We start from the raw sequence: 25312 nt of genomic DNA on the forward strand, positions 1-25312 counted from the left end.
TTTTTTCAGGGGGTGGTAGATGGGGTCTAACTCGATGTGTTTGTTGATAGAGTTCTGGTTGGAATGCCATGCTTTTAGGAATTCTTGTGCATGTCTCTGTTTGGTTTGTCCTAGCAGTCCACACCAACCCTCCGAAGAGCAACCCATCCGGACCCGTTCCCCTATATTTACCCCTTCACCTAACACTACGAGCAATTTAGCATGGCCAATTCACCTAACCTGCACATCTTTGGACTGTGGGAGGAAACCGGAGCACCCAGACGAAACCCACGCAGACAAGGGGAGAATGTGCAAACTCCACACAGACAGTTGCCTGAGGTGGGAATTGAACCCGTGTCTCTAGCATTGTGAGGTAGCAGTGCTAACCACTGTGCCACCATGCCGCCCCAGTGGTCAGTGGTAATTCCTGGTGTGTTGATAGTGGGGGATGCTGTTGAGCAGGTAATATTTATTGGTATTGGAGATGTCAGTGCTTCACATTTGTGTGGTGCAAATTTTACTTCCCACTTTTAAGCCACTTTAAAGGGTATGAAGAAGTTTTTGATTACTTCATCATCAATTAGTCTGGAACTGCTGAACTTAATGGCTTCCGCTGTAGTGAAACTTCTTATGGTCTCTGTTTATAAATAATTTAAACTACATTTGGTACCCTTCATTGACTAGGGTAATAACATGGTCCATAAGGTCACTAAGATGACAAATTTATTTCCATAAGCAAATAAATTACTTTTGCCATTGAAATTATGTTTCCACTGCTACACCATGTTCTACTCTCAACTCACTTACTTGCATCACTGGCTGTTAGGGATTAGCATCCTTTCAAAGTTTATTCAGTATCATAGCTTTCCAAATTAGATGCAAGAAGTGAAGCCAACTTCATTGAAATTAGTTTGCACCTCTCTGCTGCTTTGGAGGAAGTATCACAAGAAAAGCAATACTTAATTCCTTTCTGGTCCACTAGAGGTCAAAAGCTGGTCATTTCACTGGGGATCATTCTAATAATAGCTACAAGGTGGCTTTGATGAAGGTGCATTGAAGTGTGGTACAAGAGGCTTGCAGTTCAATGACAATGATAAATGTTTGAATTTGCAGCGAGAAACTAGAAGGCAGATAACTCCAAACCAAAGCATACACTTTCCCCTGGTCAGAGGTCATTTCATAGAATCTCTACAGTGTGAAAATAGGTCCTTTGGCGCAACAAGTCCACACCGATCCAGACAACCCAGTCTACCCAGTCTACCCAGACAAACTCTCCTCCCCTATTATCCTATATTTACCCCTGACTAATGCACCTAACCTACATATCCCTGAACAGTATGGGCAGTACTGTTTACAGCTAAGCCAGTTCTTTATTCTTTCTTTTGTTGTATTTTAACTAGAATGTATGAATAATGTGCATTTTGCTTCGAATCTGGTAGTTTGACAACTGAATGGCAGTCCAGTGCCTAACTTAAAATAAGAAAACATTAGGGTCTAGACTATCCTCTTAATATATTTTGAGGGAGTTGAGCCAGGTCCATATCAAGTTGATAAAACTACAGGATGTTTTCTTGTCGCAGGACCATATTTGGAGGCTACAATATCTGACCATGCTAGGCGAAATGCAGGACTGCAGATGCTGGAGATTAGAGTCAAGAGCATCATGCTGGAAAAGCACAGCCAGTCAGGCAGCATCTGAGGAGCAGGAAAATCGATGTTTCGGGCAAAAGCCTTTCATCGAGAAATTCCTGATGAAGGGCTTTTCCCCAAAATATCGATTTTCCTGATCCTCAGATGCTGCCTGACCTGCTGCGCTTTTCCAGCACGACACTCTCCACTCTGACCATGCTAGCCTGGTCCAAGATCTCTACCCAGGTCAATGCAGTCTCAATCACTTGGATGAATGACCAGCACTGTAGGAAGAATGCTAATAACCATCTCCACTTCACCAGACATCATCTCTCTGATACATCAGACTCGCTGTGTCTCTGCAACTGTACCAAGTCAATACCAAGGATCATGCTCTACCATCCTCACTAATGCCTACAATACCATCCCTCACTTGCCCTCATCTACCCCAACGTCCACCACCAACCTTGCATGCCTTCTTCTGCCTATGCAGAGCACACCTCCCCACCTACACCAAAAATAACTATCCACTTTCATCTCCTGTATTCTCATTCCAGAAGAAAAACAACTTACGTAGGGGGAGTAAAAGTCAAAATAGTTGTCTGGCATAGAGTCCTACAGCACAGAGACAGGCCCTTTGGCCCAAACTGGTTCACGCTGACAAAAATGTCCATCGACGCTACTCCCATTTCCCTACATTTGGCCCACATCCTTCCAATCCTTTCCTAACCATGCATTTGTCCAAATGCCTTTTAAATGTTGCATTTAGCTCATTGTAGGGGGTAGTGTAATTTTTAAACGGTTAGCTGCATTTTAGTCTTTTCTACCTTATAGTAAACACAAGCAGACACTCGAAACTGGTGCCGGACCTCCCCCATGTTTTTATGAATGAAACAATTGTAACAGCTTTCCTCGATAGTTGAGAGACCGCCCTTAACCACAGTTGTACAACATCATCCATATAAGGAAAGAACGGGGAACTCGAACACTGATTGGCCAAGTGAGTAACAGGCACCAGAACCCAAATAAGGAAAACAGTGGGGAACCCTAGCACTCGTTGGTCAAGACAGCAGTAGGAGACCCAGCCCACATTTACGTGTATATAATGTGTGGAGATTATTATTAAGGGGTGTGTGTACCATTTTTTCGCACCTGACTTTGCAAAGTTGAATGAAAAGTTTTGGACAGACTCCTCCGTGTCTTTGTTCCTGGGAAGGGAAATAAAAGTGCCGGAGATGGGGCTGGACAGCCGCATATCTCGCACATCATCAATCCTTATGAAAGGAGGGACCTGTCTCTGACTATACTGAGCGGCTGAATGTGTCCAAGCTACTGGGCAATATCAAAAGCTGACCTAGACTTGTCCTCGGATGCTGCCTGAATTGCTGTACTTTTCCAGCACCACTGATCCAGAATCTGGTTTCCAGCATCTGCAGTCATTGTTTTTACCTTACTGTACCAGAAACCAAGCACCCTCTGCCCAATCCCACCTGAAGGCTTTGACTTGATATGTCTGCTGACAAACTTGGACAAGAGTACTGCTTTTGTGCCTATGCTAAATGATAAAGCAGTATGGAAATAATATGAAGCTGTTATATCTGGCTGGAGTTGGGGTGGGGTGGGGGGTGGGGCAAGGCAATGTAATGCATTACAAACATGCTATGAGCATCTGGTGTGAGTAAGCACTATAACAACACACAAACAGGCTAGGGATTCAGGGTAGTCTGGTCTGTAAGCTGGGTTTGTGTCCCTGGGTAGACTGTCCTTGTGACAGTATTACATTCAACACTAGTATTACATAGTTTATTATGGTATTGATAGCTGCTAGTGCAGCCTGAAGTGCAGCATTGAAATACAGAAGCATCCTGTGAATGGATCAGAGATGTGCCAGGAAGAGCCTTACAGGCTGATACAAGTCAAACGCCAATGTCCATTAATGTGGGGTATACGTAGTAGGTGTCCATGGAAAAGTTGATGCCCAGTGTCTAACATGGAGGCTGTTTGCAGCCAGCTGAAATTGCCAGGTAACTGCTCTGATTTCCAACTCAAGAATTTCCATTGTCTACCTTGTTTGTCTACATTTGATAAGATAGGGTGCTAAATATTAATGAGGTAAGGTAGAGTACTTAGCAAACAATAATCCTCTTTAATTGGCAACCTGCCACTGCCTAGTTTGAAACGTGCCTTGTCACTCAGCAAAAATATAAAAAATTCAGCAAGGTGCTCCTGATGTTGAGATAGAACTTGTCAGACTTCTCATCTGACTTTGTCACAAATCTTATCATAGCTCACATCATTCAGACCCTTACATGATCCCGCCTACTGTTCTTCACCTTGATTTACAAGTGTCTGTTGGTACTACTCCATTTAAGACTTCGAGAAACATAGAATCACTACAATGTGGAAGCAGGTCATTCAGCCCATCGAGTCAACACAATCCCTCCAAACAGCATCCCTGCTAGACTCATCCTCCTACCTTATCCCTGTAACCTTACATATCCCATTGCTAGTCCATCTAGCCTGCACAACTCTGGACTCTATGGGCAATTTACCACTGGTAATCCACCTAAACTGTACAGTTAATGTACAGGTTAGGTGGATTACCAGTATGGGCAATTTACTACCTAATCCACTTGACCAGTACATCTTTGGACTGTGGGAGGAAACTGGAGCACCTGGAGGAAACCCACGCAGACACAGGGAGAACGTACAAACTCCACACAGTCACCCAAAGGTGGAATTGAACCTGGATCTCTGGCACTGTGAGACAGCAGTGCTAATGACTCAGCCACCATCCCTGCTCTAATCACTTGCTGAAATATATTAATGGAGAGGTATAAAGGCCCAAAAGGGTACATGAAAATTTTCTAAGATCTATCTTCTGATCTTACCAATAACACTTAGCTCCACATTTCTTTTGCAGTTAACTTTTAGTATTTCCTTCAGCTCAGGGTAGGATGGTGGTTAGCATTGCTGCCTCACAGTGCCAGGGACCCGGGTTCAATTCCACCCTGGGGCGACTGTCTGTGTAGAGTTTGTACATTCTCCCTATGTATGTGTGGGTATCCTCTGGGTTCTCTGGATTCCCCCCACAATCCAAAGGTTGTGGGAGGTGGATTGGCCATGCTAAATTGTCTATAGTGACCAGTGATGTGCAGGCTTTGTGAAGTAGCCATGGGAAATGCAGGGTTACAGGGATAGGGTAGGGTTTGTGTCTGGCTAGGATGGTCTTCAAAGAATCAATGTGGACTCGATGGGCTGAATGGTCTGCTTCCACACTCTAGGAATTCTATGATTCTACAATATCTTGGAGGACTCTTCAGAAGTTTCTGAGTAAAATGATTAGTAGCAAATAATGAAATGACTAAATGGGGAGAAATGGTAAACAGAATAAGACAAAAAATATTAAAGATATTCAAAGAAAGCACCAAGGGGAGAGTAAATAATTCAAAGAAGATTGTACAAATGTATAAAGGGAAAATAAGCATTCTAAATACCACTTATAATGTACCCTAAATATAGTTGAATTTAAAAATGAGTATCATATTTGACTTCAATTAATTTAAAAATTGAACCCCATAATCCAAAAGAATTTACATTTAAATGGTCACTAATTTAATAAAGGTTTCAAACCATTTGTTTTAAAAGCCACACTAATCATTTCCACATTATATGACTGAATTTTCAAGATTTAACTTCCAGCAAAAGTCTCCCTGTTGCTGAGGATGAGACAAAAAAATGAAGGCTATTGTATCCCCAACCACACACCTGCCTAATAAGGTCTGTACAGAGAGTGCAGCCAAGGAATTTTGGAATTCATACTTAACAGATTAATATGCAATTTTTGCCATCTGTTCTTTGAAAGACTGAGCAAGATTCCATGGTTTTATCTAAACTTGCTACATCTACATAATGGCATGAATAGTGACACTTAATTAGAAACTGATTTTAGACAGATGAGTCTCCTCATTAATAACTGTGCTGGGTTCACCCACAGTGGTGTAAATTTTATTTTTATCACTCACACATAAGTTGTGCAGATTGAAAATAATAAAGCTCATTGCGTGGTGCTCTGCAGGAAAATGAAATGATCCCAGTATGGATGCAATATGGCTCCAATTTTTCAGAATTCCCATTTTAAAATTTAAACTTTGAACAAATAAGGCCAGTTAGCCTAGAGTCAGTTTGGGATTTCTAAGGGAGAAGAAAATACCTCAAGAAAGATGTCTCAAATAACCTATAGTTTGCTGTCTCAAATTTAAATGGGACACAGTAGATTGTCTCCTTTCACCATTCTAAAAGCTATACCTGGCAAAAAACTTAAAGACTAAAAATAGCAAATAGAAAAATAGTTCAAATTGTCTTACCCTGACTTGGCCCACATATATATTTGCTTCCTCTTCCAGTACAGTAAAGTTCTTAAGAAGGATGGTGTCAAAGTTTGGATCATTGTCATTCACATCAGTAACCACAATATTGACAGTTGTAGTTGAAGTCTAATGAAAAAAAAATCTCAGTTGGACAATGCTCATTTTCAACAGGTTACCAATGAAGACACATATAACTTGTGGGAACAATATATTAATCCTACTACATCTTAGCAATGAGGATAATAATTAGTGATTAATTCCAAAGACAATGAGCAACTATTATTTTTTCTGAAATTGTCAACAAGACAAAGCTGACATCAGCAAAGTGACTGATGAAGTCATTTATAATGCACCTTGAAAAATGTGCAAGTACATTTCAACATAATCATATAAAAAAAGCATTTTAACATAATTAATCAAGGCTTCTTGTGAATTATGTCAAGGTCAAATTATTCAGAGCTGATTGAGATAATGTCTTCTATTTAAAAAGAAAAATACCTACATAAATTTATTATAAAAATATGCATAGATTTGTGGTTCATTAGTCACCGCAATGTTGCTCTCAGAGTTTCAATATATTATAAAAGAGGGATAACTTCCTCTGCTGTTTCTTTCAGCCACTCATCAACTCTGAGAAATCATGGCAAATGCTAAAACACTTTTTCAATTTGCCCCCTTTGCTTTGTTAACTTGCCGAAAATGTGATTACAAGTTTCTCAAGTTATTGCCTTTTGTAATGAATCCAGCAAGAAATGCACCAGAAGTTTTAACTTGGAAAGCATATTACATCTCAGAATATTACAGAAGAAGCATCAGAAGACACATTTTGATTAAATCAGATACATTTGTCATCAACAAGAACAAATCCTGAATTGTACCATTTTGGATTTAATGGAAAACAGATCACTGTGGTGAAACCAATTCCTCCTGCCAGAAGTAGATGCATGTCTTCTCCGCTTGGAATTTCCTCCTCATGCCCAGCTGAAATCGGGAACTTGACAGTAGATTCTTGGCACTCAGCCCTGGATTGTCACAACTAGCATTGCAATAATGAGCAAATGTTTGACTTGTTTTATTTGGCAGAAGTAAACACTAGATAGGCCACTCAGCTTCAACTGTTGCCATTTAATTTACATAAAATTTTACTTCAGTGAAGGGGCCATTTAGCCCACCTATTTGACGCTGTGGCACATGATCTACAATTGCAACCCAGCTACTCTGGGTTGAATTTTATTTATTTTGGCTAAATATATGTTGGCAGGAGTCGAAGTGGATTCTCTTGCCATATCTTAGCAAATTCACCATATTAATTGCCTACCATGCTCCTGTATGTCCCTCATATCTAATTTCTGCTACACATGGTCATGCACTGTACCCAGAACAACTCACACCACCTTTGAAAGACCAGCATCCTTGTGCCCATTCCATCTTTGAAAGCCCGTGGTGCATTTGGACACCACTGTCTGACTAACTGCTCACATTACTAAGAATCTGTTTTGCTTCTAATATTCCCAAAATACGTTCGCTGGAATTGTCACCAGTCACCATAAGTATTTTTATCCCCTTGGATAATGCTCAACAATAATTGAGAGAAGTTGAGGTGGGCCAAAGGTTGTTGCCATGCATGGGCCACAAGAAAAGTTAGAGGGAATGTATATGAGAAGCATGAACTGAAGATACTGTATGCAATAGTGAGAATGGTGGTCAATGTGACTTGGTGAGAGGTGTACACAGTGGCACAGTTTAGAATGAGTATGAGGCAGCAAAGAGAAAACGTTTGCAATTCCCTAGTGGAGCCAAGAAGGTTACTAACCTTCTTGCTGTGATCTGGGGAATTTCTTCAAACTCATGGATACCGACTTGTAACTTCAGAGTTGGCTACAAGATCTGAGCCAGGATTTCCTCTACCTATCCTGAGAAAAGAGGTTACCACTCCATCCACCAGCATGGTCCAAGTCCTTGTCATCAAAACAGGGTGCTAACTTGCCTTCATCAGTCACCTCTGTGAAAACTCCTCACACATTGAAAATGTGAAGAGCCATTCTAGTGTGCAGCACTTGAACTGGTACATAGCTAGGGTTTAAAGATGCATGATTGGCAAGAAACCCAGAAGGTCCTGATAGCATGAGAATAGCATTGTGCAGGAATGGTGCATACTTAATGAGGTGAGCAGCATCCAATTATATGAGATAACTTGCTAAAAGTCATAGAGTGAAACCCTTCATAAAATTCCACAAAGTTGAGCTTTCACAAGATTCTGGGAAAATTCTGCTTAGGCAGTCAGATTCATTGGAGTGGATCGGAATTGTTTCTTGAGATTCTGCAGAAAAAGGAGTTTGTGAATCTCTGGTGAGTGGTTAATGTATTTCTACTCTTATTTTTTAACATAGTACACAAAATTATGGTAATGTTAAAATATATATTAAAAAAACATAATTGTGTAATAGAATTAAAACTGATGAACAGAACAGGTGATGTGTCAATGCAGCAGCATATGGAAGTTCCTGGATACCATTGTGCAGTAAATGCTTAAAGCGGAAGTAGCTTTGGCTCAGAGTTTACAACTGGAGACTGAGCCACAGACACTGTGAAGTTTCAGGGAGGAGGACAGTTACCAGGAACCATTCATACCACTGAAGACACTGCCTTCTGATTTAGTCCGGGTTTCTGGACAAGGGACTGAGACTGCAAGAAAGCAAATTATGGGAGGCCCAGAGAGCAGGATTGTAGTAGAGTCTTCCTCTGCAATTGTTGAATAGATTTGAGGTTAGCAATGACTTGGCAGTTTCATCACTGGACTATTAATCCAGAAACTCAACAAATGTTCTGGGGATCTGTGTTCGAATCCCCCCTACAGCAGATGGAATTTGAATTTAATAAAATCTGGAATTAGGAATCTACAGATGACCATGAAACCATTGCTAATTACTGGAAAAGCTCATCTGGGTCACTAATGTCTGTCACAGAATGAAAATCTGCAATTGTCACCTGGTCTGGCCTACATGTGACTTCAAACCCACAGCAATGTGGTTGACCCTCAACTATCCTCCCGAAATGGTAAAATAAACCGTTCAGTTGTATCAGTCCCTACAAAGTCTCAACAAAGAAGTTAAACTAGTCAGAACAACTGAATTGACCAGACACTGGAAACAATGGCAGAAACAGCCCTGTTGACTCTGCAAAGTACTCCTTATTAACATCTGGTCATAGACTAGTCAAGTAACAGCTTAACATGGTCATACTCACGGAATCATACTTTACAGACAATGTCCCAGACACCACCATTACCATCACTGAATATGTCTTGTCCCAACAGCAGGACAGATCTATCAGAGATGGTGGCACAGTGGTACAGTCAGGAGGAAGTTGGCCTGGCAGTCCTCACAATGACTCTGGGCCCCATGAAATCTTATGACTTCAGGTTAAACATGAGCAAAGAAACTTCCTGCTGATTATCATGTACCATCTCCCTCAGCTGATGAATCAGCACTCCTTTGTGTTGAACAATACTCTTAGAAAGCACATGGGTGGCAATGAAGTAAAATATGTGCTGGGTGGGAGATTTCAATGTCCAAAACCAAGAGTGGCTCAGCAGCAGCATACTAAGTGAACAGGTCAGGTCCTAAAGAACATAGCGGCTAGACTAGATCAGTGGTAAGTGATGAGGGAACCAACAAGAGGGAAAAACATATTCAATTTCATTCTTACTAATTTGCTTGCTGCAGTTGTATTTGTCCAAAACAGTCTTGGCAAGGGTGACCACCTCACAGTCATTATGGAGACAAACTTCTGCCTTTCCATTGAGAATAACCTCCATTATGTTATGTGGCATCATCACCATGCTAAATATGACAGACTTCGAACGGATCTAGCAACTCAAGACTGGCCATCCCAACAATATCAAATTGTACTCCACAACAATCTGCAACTCATGGCTCGGCATATTGCAAAAATAACAAAAGGACAAAACTAAAGGCTTTGTTTTTGAATACGTCTAGTATTCACAGCAAAGTAAATGAATCAACAAAGTACACTGAAGGAAATAAATTGGTCTGATTGCCATTATGGAGATGTCACTAATTGGGTCCTGATTATTAAGTGATATATAACATTCATGAGGCTAGGTAAAAGTGAAAGCGCTGTAAATCAAGGATGACATTTTCACAATGATTAGAGATTAGCAGGAGGCTGGCAGAACACAGCAAGCCAGGCAGCATCAGGACATGATGAAGTCAACGTTTTGGGTGTAACCCTTCTTCAGGACTGAAACTTTGATTTCTCCACCTCTTGATGCGGTCTGGCTTGCTGTGTTCTTCCAGCCTCCTGCTTGTCTACCTTGGATTCCAGCATCTACAGCATTTTTGTCTCTAATAATGATTACAGATGGCCATAGTTCACAACATGAGGATTTAGTTCAGGTGGAGATGAGGAAAAGTACAGGAAAGAAGTAGCTAGTTGGTGTGATCCACAAGCCCCTAACATTAACCACAATGTGAGACAAGGTATACAAAAAGAAACATTGGATCCTTAAGATAAAGGGAGGGCAACAGTCATGAGTGATTATAATCAACATATAAACTTGAATATTATGTTAGCAAGAATAGCCTAGATGAGGATTTCACAGAATACTTTCAAAATAGTTTTCTAGAGCAATATGTTCTGGAACTGACCAGAGAGTGGGTAATATTAGATTCTATATTGTGTATTGGGAAAGGATTATTAATGACATCTGAGTAAAGACACCAAAAGATAGTGGTGAGCTCAATATAACCAAATTTACATCTAGTTTGAAATGGGAAAGTGTGGTTTGAAAAACAGTATTTTAAGTCTAACTAAAGGAGACTATGTGATCATGAAATTGAGCTAGCTGAAGTGAACTACAAACTAGGCTTGTGATAAATTGATAGAGTTGAGTAGTAGACATTTAAGGGGATATTTCAGAATATTCCAAACAATAAGATTCATACAATAAAGGAATGTTCAAAATAGAGCATCCACCATCTGTGGTCAACTAAATTAATTAGGAAAAGCATCAAACTTGAGGAATTGTGCAGAGATGAATGACAAGTGAGGTAATTTGGTTAGAATATAAAAAAGGTAATTGGGATGTTTTTGTCGAAGAGAAATCATGTTTCATCAATTTATTGGATTGCTTTGAAGGAATAATGTGTGCTGTGGATAAAGGGGAGCCAATTGATATACTGTTCCTGAATTTATAGAAGGCATTTGAAAAGGTACCACATCAAAGGCTCTTGTGAAAATACAAATAACATATTAGCAAAGATAGGAGGCTGCATGGCTCAGAAAACAGAGACCATGAAAGGATGCAGTGAGTAGATTTCTGTAGGAGTCTATGCTGGGATTTCAACTTGTTACAGTTTTCATCATTGACTTAACAAAGAGAACAAAGGTGTGTTAACTGAATTCACAGATGACACCAAAATATTAAGGAAAACATATTGCGAGAAAAACATAATGAGGGTTCCAAACTAATATAAATAGATTAAGTGGGTGATCAAAAGTCTGACAGATGGAGTATAATGTGAAGTTGTTAATTTTGTTTGAAAAATGAAAAACAAGTGTATTACTTAAATTAATAATAACAGCAGAATTTCGAGGTGTAAAGGGATTTAGGTGTTCTAGTGCATAAGTCACAATATGTTAATATACAAATATAGCATGTAAATTAAGGAAAGGCAAATTGATTTTATCCTTTATTATGTGAGGAATTGAATATAAAAGTAAGGATGTTATGTTTCAATTATGCAGGGCATTGATGAGACCACATCTCGAAAACTATGTACATATGCAATTTCCTACTTTAAAAAAGAAATATGAATTCATTGCAGGTGGTTCAAAAACAACTTACTAAATTGATACCTGGAATAAGCAAGTTGTATTCCTTGTGGTTCGTGTTAGGCACTTGTAGACCACACCAACTAGCTATTTCTTTCCTGTACTATTCCTCATTTCCACCTGATCAGTAAACTTAGTGATCTTGGACTAAGCCCCACTCTCTGCAACTGGATCCTCAGTTTCCTGACCCATAGGCCACAATCAATGATGATTGGGGACAATATTTCATCCTCACTAACACTCAACACTGGAGCCCCTCTCCCAGGGGTGCGTACTCAGCCCCCTACTGTACTCACTGTTTACCCATGACTGCGTCACCAAGTACCAGATTAATGCCATTTTCAAGTTTGCTGATGACACCATCATAGTCGGTCAAATCTCAGATGGCAACGAAACAGACTACAGACGGGAGGTGGAAGACCTGGAAAAATGGTGCACTGAGAACAACATAGCTCTCAATGCTGGCAAAACCAAGGAACTCATTATTGACTTTCGGCAGGACATTACTCATGCCCCCATACACATAATTAGCACAGAGATGGAACGAGTGGAGAGTGTCAAGCTCCTGGAAGTGGTGATCCACAAGTTTCCTTGGACTGTTCACGTGGACGTACTGGTTACAAAGGCCCAACAACGTCTCTTCTTCCTCAGGCAGCTGAGAAAGTTTGGCATGACGGTGAATACCCTTGCCAACTTTTATAGGTGTGCCATTGGTATGACAACTGTACTATTCAAGATCGGAGACGGTTACAGAGAGTGGTGAACTCGGCCCGGACAATCACAAAGGCTTCCACCTATAGAGTCCATCTACCAGGCCCGCTGTCAAGGAAAGGCCACCAGCATTCTCAAAGATCCATCCCACCCTGGCAATTCTTTTCGACAACCTCTACCATCAGGGAGAAGGTATAGAGGCCAGAAAACACGAACCTGAACAGGTTTCGAAACAGTTTCTACTCTACTGTTGTTAGAATACTGAAAGGACTCACAAACTCATAGCATTTGCCTGTACCTGTGTTTTTGTTTTTGCTGCTGTTTACCTATTATTTACTTATCTCTGTTACTTAACTATGTGATCTGCCTGTATCGCTCGCAAGACAAAGCTTTTCACGGTGCCTCTGTACACATGACAATAAATAAATTCAATTCCATTCAATTTAACTGATTCTAAATCGTCATCTCATGAACCAAGGCAATCTCTAATCATTGTTAGAGATAAAAAAAACTGCAGATGCTGGAATTCAAGGTAGACAAGCAGGAGGCTGGGAGAACACAGCAAGCCAGGCAGCTTCAGGAGATGGAGAAGTCAATATTTCAGTTCTGAGGAAGGTTAGTTGATTGAAGTGTATAAGATACTGAATGGCTTTGATAAAGTGGATTTGGATTCTTTGTACGTCAGAATTGTGGGCACTGTTTTAATATTAGGGGTCGCCCATTCAGGACAGAAATGAGAGCTTTTCTCTTTCAGAGGGATGTCCAGTTTTGGAACTCAGCTTCAGAAGGCAGTTGAAGCAAGGTGTTGAATATTTTGTGTAGGTAGGTAGCTTCACATGAGCCAAGGTAATCAAGGGTTGTCAGGACAATGTACAATTAGAAACACGGATAGATTAGCCATTATCTTAATGAATAGTAACATAGGCTTGAGTAGCCAATAATCCAGTTCTACTCTTATTTCATATGTTCATATCCCTTGCGCAAATAAGCATTTCACTGAAGTGCTCATTTCCATAAATAAATAAATATTTTCATTCCATAAGCAATTGGAGCTATCAATTGCTTATGGAATTGATTGCTTATGGTATCAAAATTTTCACTTAAAAGTCATCCTGTTATGCATATAATTATTTCAGAAATCAGTCATACAGCACAAATCCTCTCATCATTTACTTTTATCTAAATGGGAATGCTGAGATACATTGTACACTTTTTAAAACAGCATACAGTTTTGCTTTTGTACAAGTCCTTGACAACTTTGGCAGTTCTTCAACAATGCGTACAGTCCCAAGTTACCATCCCATGTTCACAGTCCTAAATTACCAGCCCAGTCATAGGCAAGGTGATGGATGTAAGTGCTATTCAGTGGCATTTACTTAGCAAGAACCTGTTTGCTGATCATCAGTGTTCCATCAGAGCCACTCAACTCCTGACTTAATTACAGCCTTGGTCTAAACATGGACAGAGAAAGCTGAACTTCACAGGTGAGGTGAAGGGGTAGCCATGGGCACTCACATGGGCCCCAGCTATGCCCGACTCTTTGTTGGCTACGTAGAACAGCCTATCTTCCGGAGTTACACTGACAACAATCCCCACCTCTTCCTCCGATACATTGATGACTGCATCGGCGCCACCTTGTGCTCCCACAAGGAGGTTGAGCAGTTCATCAACTTCACCAACACATTCCGCCCCGACCTTAAATTCACCTGGACCATCTCTGATACCTCCCTCCCCTTCCTGGATCTCTCCATCCCTATCAATGACGACCAACTCAACATTGACATTTTTTACAAACCCACTGACTCCCACAGCTACCTGGATTAGACCTCTTCCCACTCTACCTCCAGCAAAAATACTATCCCGTATTCCCAATTCCTCTGCTTCTGCCGTATCTGCTCCCAGAAGGACCAGTTCCACCACAGAACACACCAGATGGTCTCCTTCGTTCAAGACCATAATTTTCCTTCCCACATGGTTGAAGATGGACTCCAAAGCATCTCCTCCACTTCCCGCACCTCCGCCCTCAAATCCCACCCCTCCAACCGCAACAAGGACAGAACCCCCGTGGTCCTCACCTTCCACCCCGCCAACCTCCGCATAAACCGCATCATCCACCAACATTTATGCCACCTACAAACGGACCCCAACACCAGGGATATATTTCCCTCCCCATCCCTATTCACTTTCCACAAAGACTGTTCCCTCCATGAGTACCTGGTCAGGTCCACGCTCCCCAACAGCCCACCGTCCCCTCCTGGCACCTTCCACTGCAGGAGTTACAAACCCTACGCCCACACCTCCTCCCTCACCTCCATCCAAGGCCCCAAAGGAGCCTTTCACATCCATCAAAGTTTCACCTGCACATCCACCAATGCCATTTATTGTATCCGTTGCTCCCGATGTGGTCTTCGCTACATTGGGAAGACTGGATGCCTTCTCGCAGAGCACTTTAGGGAACATCTCCAGGTCAACCCCACTGCCCTGTGGCCAAATATTTCAACTCCCCCTCCCACTCTGCCGAGGACATGCAGGTCCTGGGCCTCTTCCATCGCCACTCCGTCACCACTCGACGCCTGGAGAAAGAATGTCTCATCTTTCACCTCGGAACACTTCAACCCCAATGCATTAACGTATACTTCAACAATTTTCTTATTTCCCCTCCCCCCACCTTACTCCAGTTCCAAACCCCCAGCTCAGCACCATCCTCATGACCTGTCCTACCTGCCAATCTTTCTTCCCACCAATCCGCTCCACCATCCTCTCCGACCTATCACCTTCATCCCCATCTCCATCCACATATTGCACTCTTAGCTACCTTCTCCCCAGCCCCACCCGCCTCCCATTTATCTCTCCAACCCGGAGGCTCCCAGCCTCATTCCTGATGAAGGGCTCTTGCCCAAAACATCGATTTTCCTGCTCCTCGGTTGCTACCTGACCTGCTGTGCTTTTCCAGCATCACACAGAGTGTAGACTACGGAGCTCTAGTAAAACTGGAGTTAATGAAAATCGGGGTAAACTTTCTCTGCTGTTTGGAGTCATAACTAAAATAAAGGAAGATGGTTACAGCCCCAGGACAATTTTTTTTACCAGACTATTCAATGATGTTGTGACACACCTCTGTAGCAAGTGGGATTTGAACCTGGGCCTCCTGGCCTCAAGCAGTAAGGTCTTGAACAATGATTTTTGACAAAACACTTATTTACTGTCACTCAAGGTAAACATTTTCCAAACAACCTATTCACTGATGTTGTAATGCACCTCTGGAGCAGGTGGCACTTGAACTCCAGCCATTATATATATATTAAGCACCGCCAATAAAATATTTAGCAATTGATTAATTTACATGCAAGCCATTTAAGGCAAATATCACTTAGGGAAATGCCCTAGATTCAATTACCTTCAGCAGTGTTTTTAGATTAGATTAGATTACTTATAGTGTGGAAACAGGCCCTTCGGCCCAACAAGTCCACACCGCCCCGCCGAAGCGCAACCCACCCATACCCCTGCATGTACCCCTTACCTAACACTACGGGCAATTTAGCATAGCCAATTCACCTGACCTGCACATGTTTGGACTGTGGGAGGAAACCGGAGCACCCGGAGGAAACCCACGCAGACACGGGGAGAATGTGCCAACTCCACACAGTCAGTCGCCTGAGGCGGGAATTGAACCTGGGTCTCTGGCGCTGTGAGGCAGCAGTGCTAACCACTGTGCCACCGTGCCGCCCACAAAGATCCTCCCCCCATTATAAGGTCAATGGCGAGGATGTTAGCTGATGGAATTCACAACTTCTTAGTTACTGAAGTAGCCGATGCCCATATGTGGTGAGACCTGGTCAACACCCAGGTATGGGTTGATAAGTGGTAAGTAACAGTTGCACCTCACAAATGCAAGGCAAAGACTATATCCAACAAAACATAATATAACTGCCACCACTTAATATTCAATCGTATTTCTCTCACATTATCAATGCCTTTGGTGGGGGTCACAACTGACCAGAAAATGAACTGAACCAGCTACACAAGAAAATTCAGAAACTCAAAAGTTTGTGATGAATAACACTCTTTCTGTTACTCCAAGCCTGCCAACCATCCACAAAGCACACATCAAACATATGATATAAGGCATCCCACTTGTTTGGATGGATATAGCTTCGACAATGGTCAAAACACTTGATATCATGCAGGGCAAAACACCCTGGTTGATTAGCATCCCAACAATAACCTTCACAGCCAATTGACAGTGGCAATAGTTTGTACCATCTACAAGATCCACTCACTGAATGTCCTCTGATGGTATTTTCCAAACCCACAACACACTACGTGGAAGAGGGGAAGTCAATTCCCCTCCAAGTTACACACAATCCTGACACATGTCTGACCTATGGTCTGCCACCAATCCCACCCCTGTAAAATCGAAAATGCCAAGTTTAGGGAAAAAAACATTGGAATTCCTTACTTCCTCAGATATTTCAACATGGTGGAGATCTTCTCCATTGTGGTGAAAATCTGGGTCAAATTGTTCAATTTGTTCAAGGAACAGTTTAAACCATTGTAAGCTGATATGAAAAACTTGCAACCAGAACTGCTGTCACTGCCAAAATACAGAGGTGGTTTCACTTTCAGCGATGACAAAAACTGGAACATCGGATTTCTGTTCCTGCCTGATTCTTCTTTCTATTGACTTGAAGTGAAAAGTGACTGGAGCACTGGGAGCAGTATCGGTCAGCAATAAGTCACATAAATTAGATAGTAAGCGAACAATTGGATTGGACCTTGAACATTATCAAAATAAAAAGGTTGAGCAGTATGTCCAAATGTAAACAGGCCAAAAATGGTATTCTAACTTGGATGCAACAAAATTGTGACAATCGAAGAAATTGACAGATTAACCATGGTCAAAAAAAGTGCAGGGAAACCAATTGCATGTTAAAAAGATGGTTATCTCAAAGGAACAACAATTCTGTCATGCTAAAATAGATCCACTTATCCATGTAGAATAATAAATAAATCCAACTGTGCAAGTATGATTCTCAGTGGCATAGAAAGAGAGACTGATTCATGTAAATTAGGGTTGTGCGAACTAGTCTAAAAATAAGCTATTTAATTTACTTTTTTGGAGAAAATATTTGGAAAAGACATTTAAAATGCACCATTCTTACACCTAATTTATGTTCCAATTATGCATTGTACACTCAGAAACACGAGTCATGTTTACTTCAGTTAAGTATAAACTACTTCACGCATAACAGACTGATGAACAAAATTATGTTACAATTAGTCCCATTTTATAAAATTACTGATCCAGACATTAGTTACAAAAAAGTTAATTCAAGCATGAAATGTTGTCAATTATTCAATTGTTTATATTCAGCATGAAGTGCAGGGAATCCACAGGGAGGATGACAAGACAGTTTAGATGCAGTTTATGCAGAAGTTGACAAACGTGTAGAATATACAGTCAAGCAAATCACTGGGAGTCGTGCCAGCAAATTCAGAAGAGAATTGGTTAAGTGCTGAGTGAAAAAAAAATGGAAGGGTATAAGGGTTATATGGAATAATATTTCTTTGATTTGCACAGGAACCAGTCAGAGAAACCATGATAATGTTTCCCATTTTTTTACTTCCCTATGTTTCTATTCACTACAAGCTGCTTTGTGTGTCAGACAGAGACCTTGTCATTAAAAGAAGGTATGCTGTTAAAAACCAGCCTTAACTTTCTCCAATGATTATTTAATTGGCAATTTAATAAGATGCTTGAAGTGAAGTAGCCATTTTCACAAGGCTAATAACAAAGTCTACAAACTTGCGGCAATTTGCAATTTATGGAATATCTCTTATCCTCAACAAATTGCTGGAGGAATTAGAAATATGGGAAATCGGAGCAGGAATAGGCCATTAATTTAAGCAGTGCTTTCAAGCACTAAGGTCTTGAACAATAATTTTTGACAGAACGGATCTTTACTGTGGCTCAACTGTAGTACTTTCAGATGGCCATAAAAATAATTAGCAAAGGAGCTTGAAATAGAACTATTATTTTACTTTTAATGTCCAGTTTGTAATTGCTGATGAAATAATTATGAAATTAACTTTACAAAAAAAGCTTATTCAACATGCCAAAAAATCTTATGGCCTTCCTCTCTGAAGTTCTATCCCACAGTATGTTGCTTGGCTGTTGTCAGTGAAATAACACCATTGAGGTCAGTATCCCATCAACAAGTCACCCTTTATTTACACAGTCCTTGACACTCATCCAGCTCCCTCAGAGCCAGCTCTCAGAATGAACAGAACTTCTGACACTCCTGTTTCTATCTTCAATCATTGTACAAGTGTGATAAACCTCACTATTTCTTAGTGACAAACCATTGCAACGTCGGAAATTTTAGAATTAAAAGCCATTCCAAGAGAAATATTCCATGTACCTTTATGCAACAGAACATGCAACAATGAACTAATCTCCCTCCAGATTCTCGCGGTGCCTGCGCCTGTGCCTGTTCTGACGCTCCTAACTCCGGTAGCTGCAGCTTTGCTAATGGATGTCCTCCAGTATTCAATGGAAGATGTCCTTGCAGGATTCCCTCACACCACTCTGGGTGGAAAAGACTCGTCTGCAGTCTGCACTACCTCAACATGGGAAGCAGCAATAGGACATGATTAAGTGGCAAGGGCACAGATAGATTGAGAGTAATAGGTGTGTGAATGATGAAATCTTGAGTGAGACAGATATTTCAGGCTCGGCGAAGGCACTGTTAGTCTGCCAACGAGGTATCTCTGCAGATGTACTTATCAGTTGGAGCACAGATTGATGGACTGCTGAAAGACAGTTTAAGCACCAACACAGGTAACTATGGCAGTTATTTTAGACCTGTAATGATTTCAGCCCACAGTTTCACTCCAGCATTCAGACATTGGGTGGTTTCTGCCTGTGCAGATACAGATATCAGTCAACAGGTGCAGCATCAAGGTTGGATCCATAAGCACTTCCATGTAATTAGTCCCACTGGAAAGGACGGTTGCAAACTCTAATGAAGCCACATGCCAAGTTGGAGCCAAACACCTCCGTGCTCCTTAACAGTGACTGCAGGCTTTCTGACAGGGCTCGGCCAATTAGAGAGGACTGGTAGGATTACATAGCCATTCTAGTAGAGGGATAATTTCTGCTTAAATCGACCACAGCATCTCACAGAGAAACACACTTGCTGTTGAATTTATTTTTTAGGCTGTGGAAATCATAAGAATGGAGGGCAGACTTAGGAAGGCTGGTCCTGGGTCCCCAAGATCTAGTTGCAAATGTTGTAGGGTTGCAATGAGGTAGCTATTCTAAAGATGGAAAGAAGCAGGCATTAGAGGGAGTTAGGAGAATTAGAACGGGCATAGGCCCTACGAGAATCCAGGGGTGATTAGTTCGTTATTAGATGTTCTGTTACAGCCTGCTTTATCTTCACCTCCATCTCCAAAACCAAACTGCTCAAAATCGTTAGACACATGTACACGTCTCTTTGAAGCATTTATACTTCATGGACTGGATTTTCATCTACAAAGCACAAAGTTCTGGTCGCCCTGTTATAGGAAGGGTATTATTAAGCGAGAGTGGATTCAGAAGAAATTGACCAGGATGTTGCCAGGTATGGAAAGTTTGAAGCTGGTTAGGATGGGACATTTTTCACTGGAGGGTAAAGGTTCAGAAGTGAACTTATAGTGGTTTAAAAAGTTGTGAGGGGTATAAAGTTAATGATAGATATTTGTTCCCTCGGATGGTGGATTCCAAGACTGAAGGGCATATTTTTAAGGTGAGAGGAAGAGATTTAATAAAAGTGAGGGGCAAATCTTTTATCAGAGGGTGGTTCACACGTGGAATTAACTTCCTGAGGAAGTGGTGGTGCAGGCACAGCTACAGCATTTAAAAGACACTTAGATAAGTACATGAAGATGAAAAGTATGGAGGAATATGGACCAGGAAAAAGCAAGTGGAGCTAGTTTAATTTGGGATTATGGTCAGCATGGACTGGTTGGACTGAAGGGTCTGTTTCTGTGCTGTAAGACTCTATGACTCCAAGTGGAGTTGGTCCACCTAACCCTTTCCACAGAAGGATTACAGAAGAATGGAATATTCATTGATGAGGCAGGTACCACCTTAAGTACACAGAGAGGATGATTTATGACACCTGTGGTGACAACTGCTTTTCAAGTAGACTCAAGTTTATGAAAGTTATGAAGGAATAGGACATATATATCTTAAAAGCAAGCAGGCCAGATCATGAGTCCCCTAGTGTGGGAACTGTGACTCGAATCAGACTGGTAACATTAAAAGACCTTAAATTAATAGGTTTGGGTCCGGAAGTCTGAAATTGGGACCTATATCTTTTATTAAAGTAGGAAGTCAACATGACTTGGTGGAAATGCAGACTCAAATAGCTCCTTCCCTTTCTTCAGGCACCTGTTTCAGAACCCAGCATGTTATATAAGTCATATTTTACATTAACAGTGGGGTGAAAGGTACCCTATTATTAATGCATTAATAGTGCAGCAATATCAACCTAGGAGCATAGAAAATTATTGCAGATGCTGGAAATCTGAAAACAAAATCTCAATAAATCCTGGAAATATTTGGCAGCTTTTGACATCATGTTTGAAAAGAAGGACAAAGCTCAATGATATTTCTGCTTGTGGTTCTTAATCATTACTTGAACTTCCGACACAAGTTAATTATAATCTGGTATCATCAGGACTTCACCTCCCCAATTTACAACAAAGAATTGGACGCCAGTAATGGATCAATTTGCAGAAGCGACAACAATGGCTAGATGCTAGACTTTTGTGATTTTGATGTTGCAAGCAGCTTTTATACATCAGGGCTCTCACAAGCTTTGAAATGTGAGCATTCTTTGTTTGTCCTTATCAGAACTTAATTATAATTTCTTTCTGTATGTGACAAAGTCTTAGATACTGTTCTTTCAAATGGAAGAGCATCACTACATAGGTTCAAAATTTCCTCAAAATGTAACAATCCAATAAGCTTAATTAAGATCTTAGAGAGAGAAATTGATTAATCCCTTTATCAAATATGAAGAAGATTGCGATGTGACCACTGTTTCCTTGCCATTTTCAGTGATGACACAGTAAGCCACAATGAAAAGAATGCTCTTCCCAGCAACACTTATGAAATTATCTTGATGTTTGTTTGTCAGATAAACACAAATGTACTCAATATGATCTTTCTGACCACTGCATGTTGTTGATTCCAATTGAACATAAAGTGATTTATTGTAAACCTGCCTTAGCCCAGGTTATTAATCAAATCATTTGCAAGTTAGACTAAAAGAAATGGGTGTGGATCTGTTTCTTTCCTTCATGACATCATCTAAGTCTTAGTAAGTGAACTTAGCATCAATTATTGTTATGGTGGTGGTACTATACAATCTTTTGGCTCAGTGGTTAGCACTGCTGCCTCACAGCATCAGGGACCCAAGTTTGATTCCAACCTCAGGCGACTGCCTATGCGGAGTTTGTATAATCTCCCATTCTGTGAGGGCTTCCTCCCATAATCCAGAGATGTGCAGGTTAGGTAGATTGGCCAAGCTGAATTGCCCCTAGTGTCCAGGGATATGCAGGCTAGGTAGGCTAGCCATGGGAAATGCAGCGTTACAGGACTAGGGTAGGGGTGGGTCTAGTTGGGATACTATTCAGAGAATTGGTGTGGAATTGATAGGCCAAATGGCTGAATCCCTTACACATTGTAGGGATTCTATAACTTGAAAACTCTATTCAATCATATCAACTCTGAAGTTACCTGTCCATGGAATCATTTAATCCTCTTTTGCTGGAATTTACTTCGCAAGTTTGAAAAAAAAAATCTTTGTGGGGACTTGATAGGGTAAATGCAGAGAGGTTGTCCTCTCTTGATGTTGACTCTAGGATCAAAGGGCACATGCTCAGAACAAGAGGTCACACATTTAAGAGATATGAGGAGGAATTTCCTCTCTTAGAGGGTTGTGAGCCAGTGGGATTTCCTACTACAGGAGGCTGCTGAGTCTGGGCCATTTGAGCTGAATCTGGACAGATTTTGAATCAGCAAGAGAATCTAGGGTGCACAATGGAGTTGTGGATCATCGGGTCAGACATGCTCTTTTTCAATCGTGGAGACTCAATTTGCTGACTGGTCTACTTCTGCCCCTATGCTTTATGGTAAATTTAGCAGCAAGTCTATTAACTCTCTTCAAAAATTGTGGGGCCAGGTTTCAGGCAAGGAACTAATGTAACATATTAGAATAGGTTGGCTGTTAAAATCAGCCAAACATTGCTTTCAGACTCAATGTCAACTCTGTTTCTCGCTCCACAGATGTTGCCAGACCTGCTGAGTATCTCTAGCTTTTTGTAGTTATTTATTCAGATTTCCAGCATCCATAGAATTAGAAGACAAGTTTGTAGAATGAGGACAGCAGGGGAATTGAAACAGGGGACGTTTTTGCTGATATTGCCATCTATTCTCCCCATCAGATTCACTTTTCATTAGACTTTTAGTCACTTTGCTGATTTAAGCATGGGATTAATTGGCTGTATGTTTTGTGTGTAAGAATCCATGTAAGCTGTGGGAAAATAGGAAACCTCTCTAACTCAAGGCAGACCCACCAAGTGGATCTTCTGAAACTCACAGAAGCACATCACAGCTTATGGATTATAGTTTAAATCCTGCTGTTGAAAGGTACAGTACCATTGCATTTTTCAATAGCAGTGAACCTCTCATCATTACTGCCACAGAGAAACAAAAGCCCAGACTAGTAAATCATCAAGTGTAAGTTCTATGCCGCTAAATGATTATTCTGTATTCTCCTGCCTTGCTGAAAAGAACCTTATCATTTTTGATAGTTGTACAACCTAATTAACTTGTGCTTCCACAATTAATTAATTTGCTTGAAACACAGTATTAACTTAATTTTAAATAAATTTCCTACAAACATCTTAAAATTTCAATCAGTATTAATTTGATTTAGATCTCTGTGTGAAAGAAAAAGTGATTAAAAAAAGCAGTTGGATTCATGCGAAGTGACCTGAAAGCAAACCTAAGAAAGAAGGATTGAATACCTGCTGGCAGTTACAGTTTGATTGCTGTATTCTGACATTTTCATGATCAAAGTAAACTGGTGAACTTCTCTAAGGTTTACGTTTGTAATTTGCTCCATCACCAAGTCTTGCTGAGCCAGTGGATATAAAAGAACTGATGTAAAAGAATCTTATCAAGCCACACAACAAACTAAAGCTATGATTAGTGGAGGGGAGACTTTTGAGGAGCTAGAGAAAGCATTGCTGTTTCTCTTGGTCCACAAGGAATGCCATAAAGCTCAATTATCTTTTGAAATTAGCATCTCCCAAGTTAAGCTGGCTGCTAGGTTTCTCAAGCTTCGGGAAGCTGATGCAGGGCAGTAACTAAAGTTAAACCTAGCTCCCAGCTGTGTGGTGTGGGTTTGATTTTAATATGCTAATTAAGACGCTTATCTCTGCAAGTTGGGAAACTGGTACTTCACAAAATCTGGTGATATAACAATGATGACAGGCATGGACATCTTGGGTTTGGAACATGCTTTTCACAATTGTAAAGGGGGGAGGTGTAATACCAATCCAATTTTGTACATTTACATCAACTTGGAATTTTGGTGATGGTAAATTTATAAGCATAGTTAACTCTATTCTATGCAACACGCCTTCTGACTGATTGTGACCATAGGGGCAAAAGAAACCCCTCAGTTTTTAAGCTGCTGAAACAGTGATGTATGTGTCCTGTGTTGGTTGGCCTGCAGAGTTTTATTTCCAAAGGGAAAGAATTGCATTTATAACCTCAGGGCAGCTCCAAGTGCTTGACAGCAGTTACGCATTTTGGAAGTATCATCACTGTTGCAATGAAGGAAGTGTAGCAGCTAATTTAAACTCAGCAAGCTTCCACAAACAACACCATGATAATGATCAGATAATCCATTTATTGGTGATGTTGATTGAGGGATAAATGTTGTTCAGAACATCAGCTCTCTTCAAAGTAGCATTGGGGATCTTTATCATATAACTGAGAGAGGTAATGGGATCCTCACTTGTTGGCCGATCAGAAATATCACATCTTTGACAGTGCACCATTCCCGAGTACTGCACTCAAATGTCAGCCTAGATTTTTGTGTTATGTGTCTCTGAAATGGAACATAAACTCACAGCCTTTATTACTATCTAACACAGTTTGGCAAGGAAGCCTGGGATCAAATGCAATGAGCGAATAGATGATAGTTGTATGATAATAGAGCGAGTTCTGGTTAGAATTTGACTGTACTGGGCATCAGGTAATCAGTGTGTTGGATGTTTGTGATGTGTAAGTTGAAATAAAGGTCTGACGAGAAAATTCTATATGCCTGGATTCTGTTTGAGCAACCTTTAACCTCTGGCATTTAACAACTTTGGACTGAGAGATGGGAGTGCTCTCAATTGAGCCATGGCTGTCACTGTATCTATATTAAATCGAGGGGGTCAAATCGTAGTGTTGTCAATCCAGTGAAGGAAATAACTTTACAAATATGCTGACTTGAACACACTTTAAACTCAGGCAATCACTTCCGATGAAAGTTTAAATTATATGATGTGGGCAGAATTCATTAAGCAACAATTCTAGTAACTTACAAATGTAATCATAAGCAAGTTGGGCAAAAAAGATTCTCCCCCATGAATGTAAAAATACATTAAAATTACAGAATTATATAGAAAATCAAATCAGTAATACACTGAATTAAAAC

The 25312-nt window shown here is 40.7% G+C and overlaps 1 protein-coding gene across 9 annotated transcripts in view; it reads right to left on the reverse strand.

The window, feature by feature from the left end:
- Nucleotides 1-25312, reverse strand: part of pcdh15b (protocadherin-related 15b) — a 1538224-nt gene that overhangs the window by 289348 nt on the left and 1223564 nt on the right. For all 9 annotated transcript variants that reach the window (XM_087999065.1, XM_087999066.1, XM_087999064.1 and 6 more), the window contains one exon: nucleotides 5976-6104. In XM_087999065.1, coding sequence (XP_087855191.1) covers nucleotides 5976-6104 — 129 coding nt within the window. The remainder of the gene's footprint in view (nucleotides 1-5975; nucleotides 6105-25312) is intronic.

This window comes from Chiloscyllium plagiosum, unplaced genomic scaffold (assembly GCF_037043375.1).
Source record: "Chiloscyllium plagiosum isolate Xiang-an unplaced genomic scaffold, Cpla_swu_hap1 HiC_scaffold_22, whole genome shotgun sequence".
In the NCBI taxonomy this organism is placed as follows: domain Eukaryota; kingdom Metazoa; phylum Chordata; class Chondrichthyes; order Orectolobiformes; family Hemiscylliidae; genus Chiloscyllium; species Chiloscyllium plagiosum.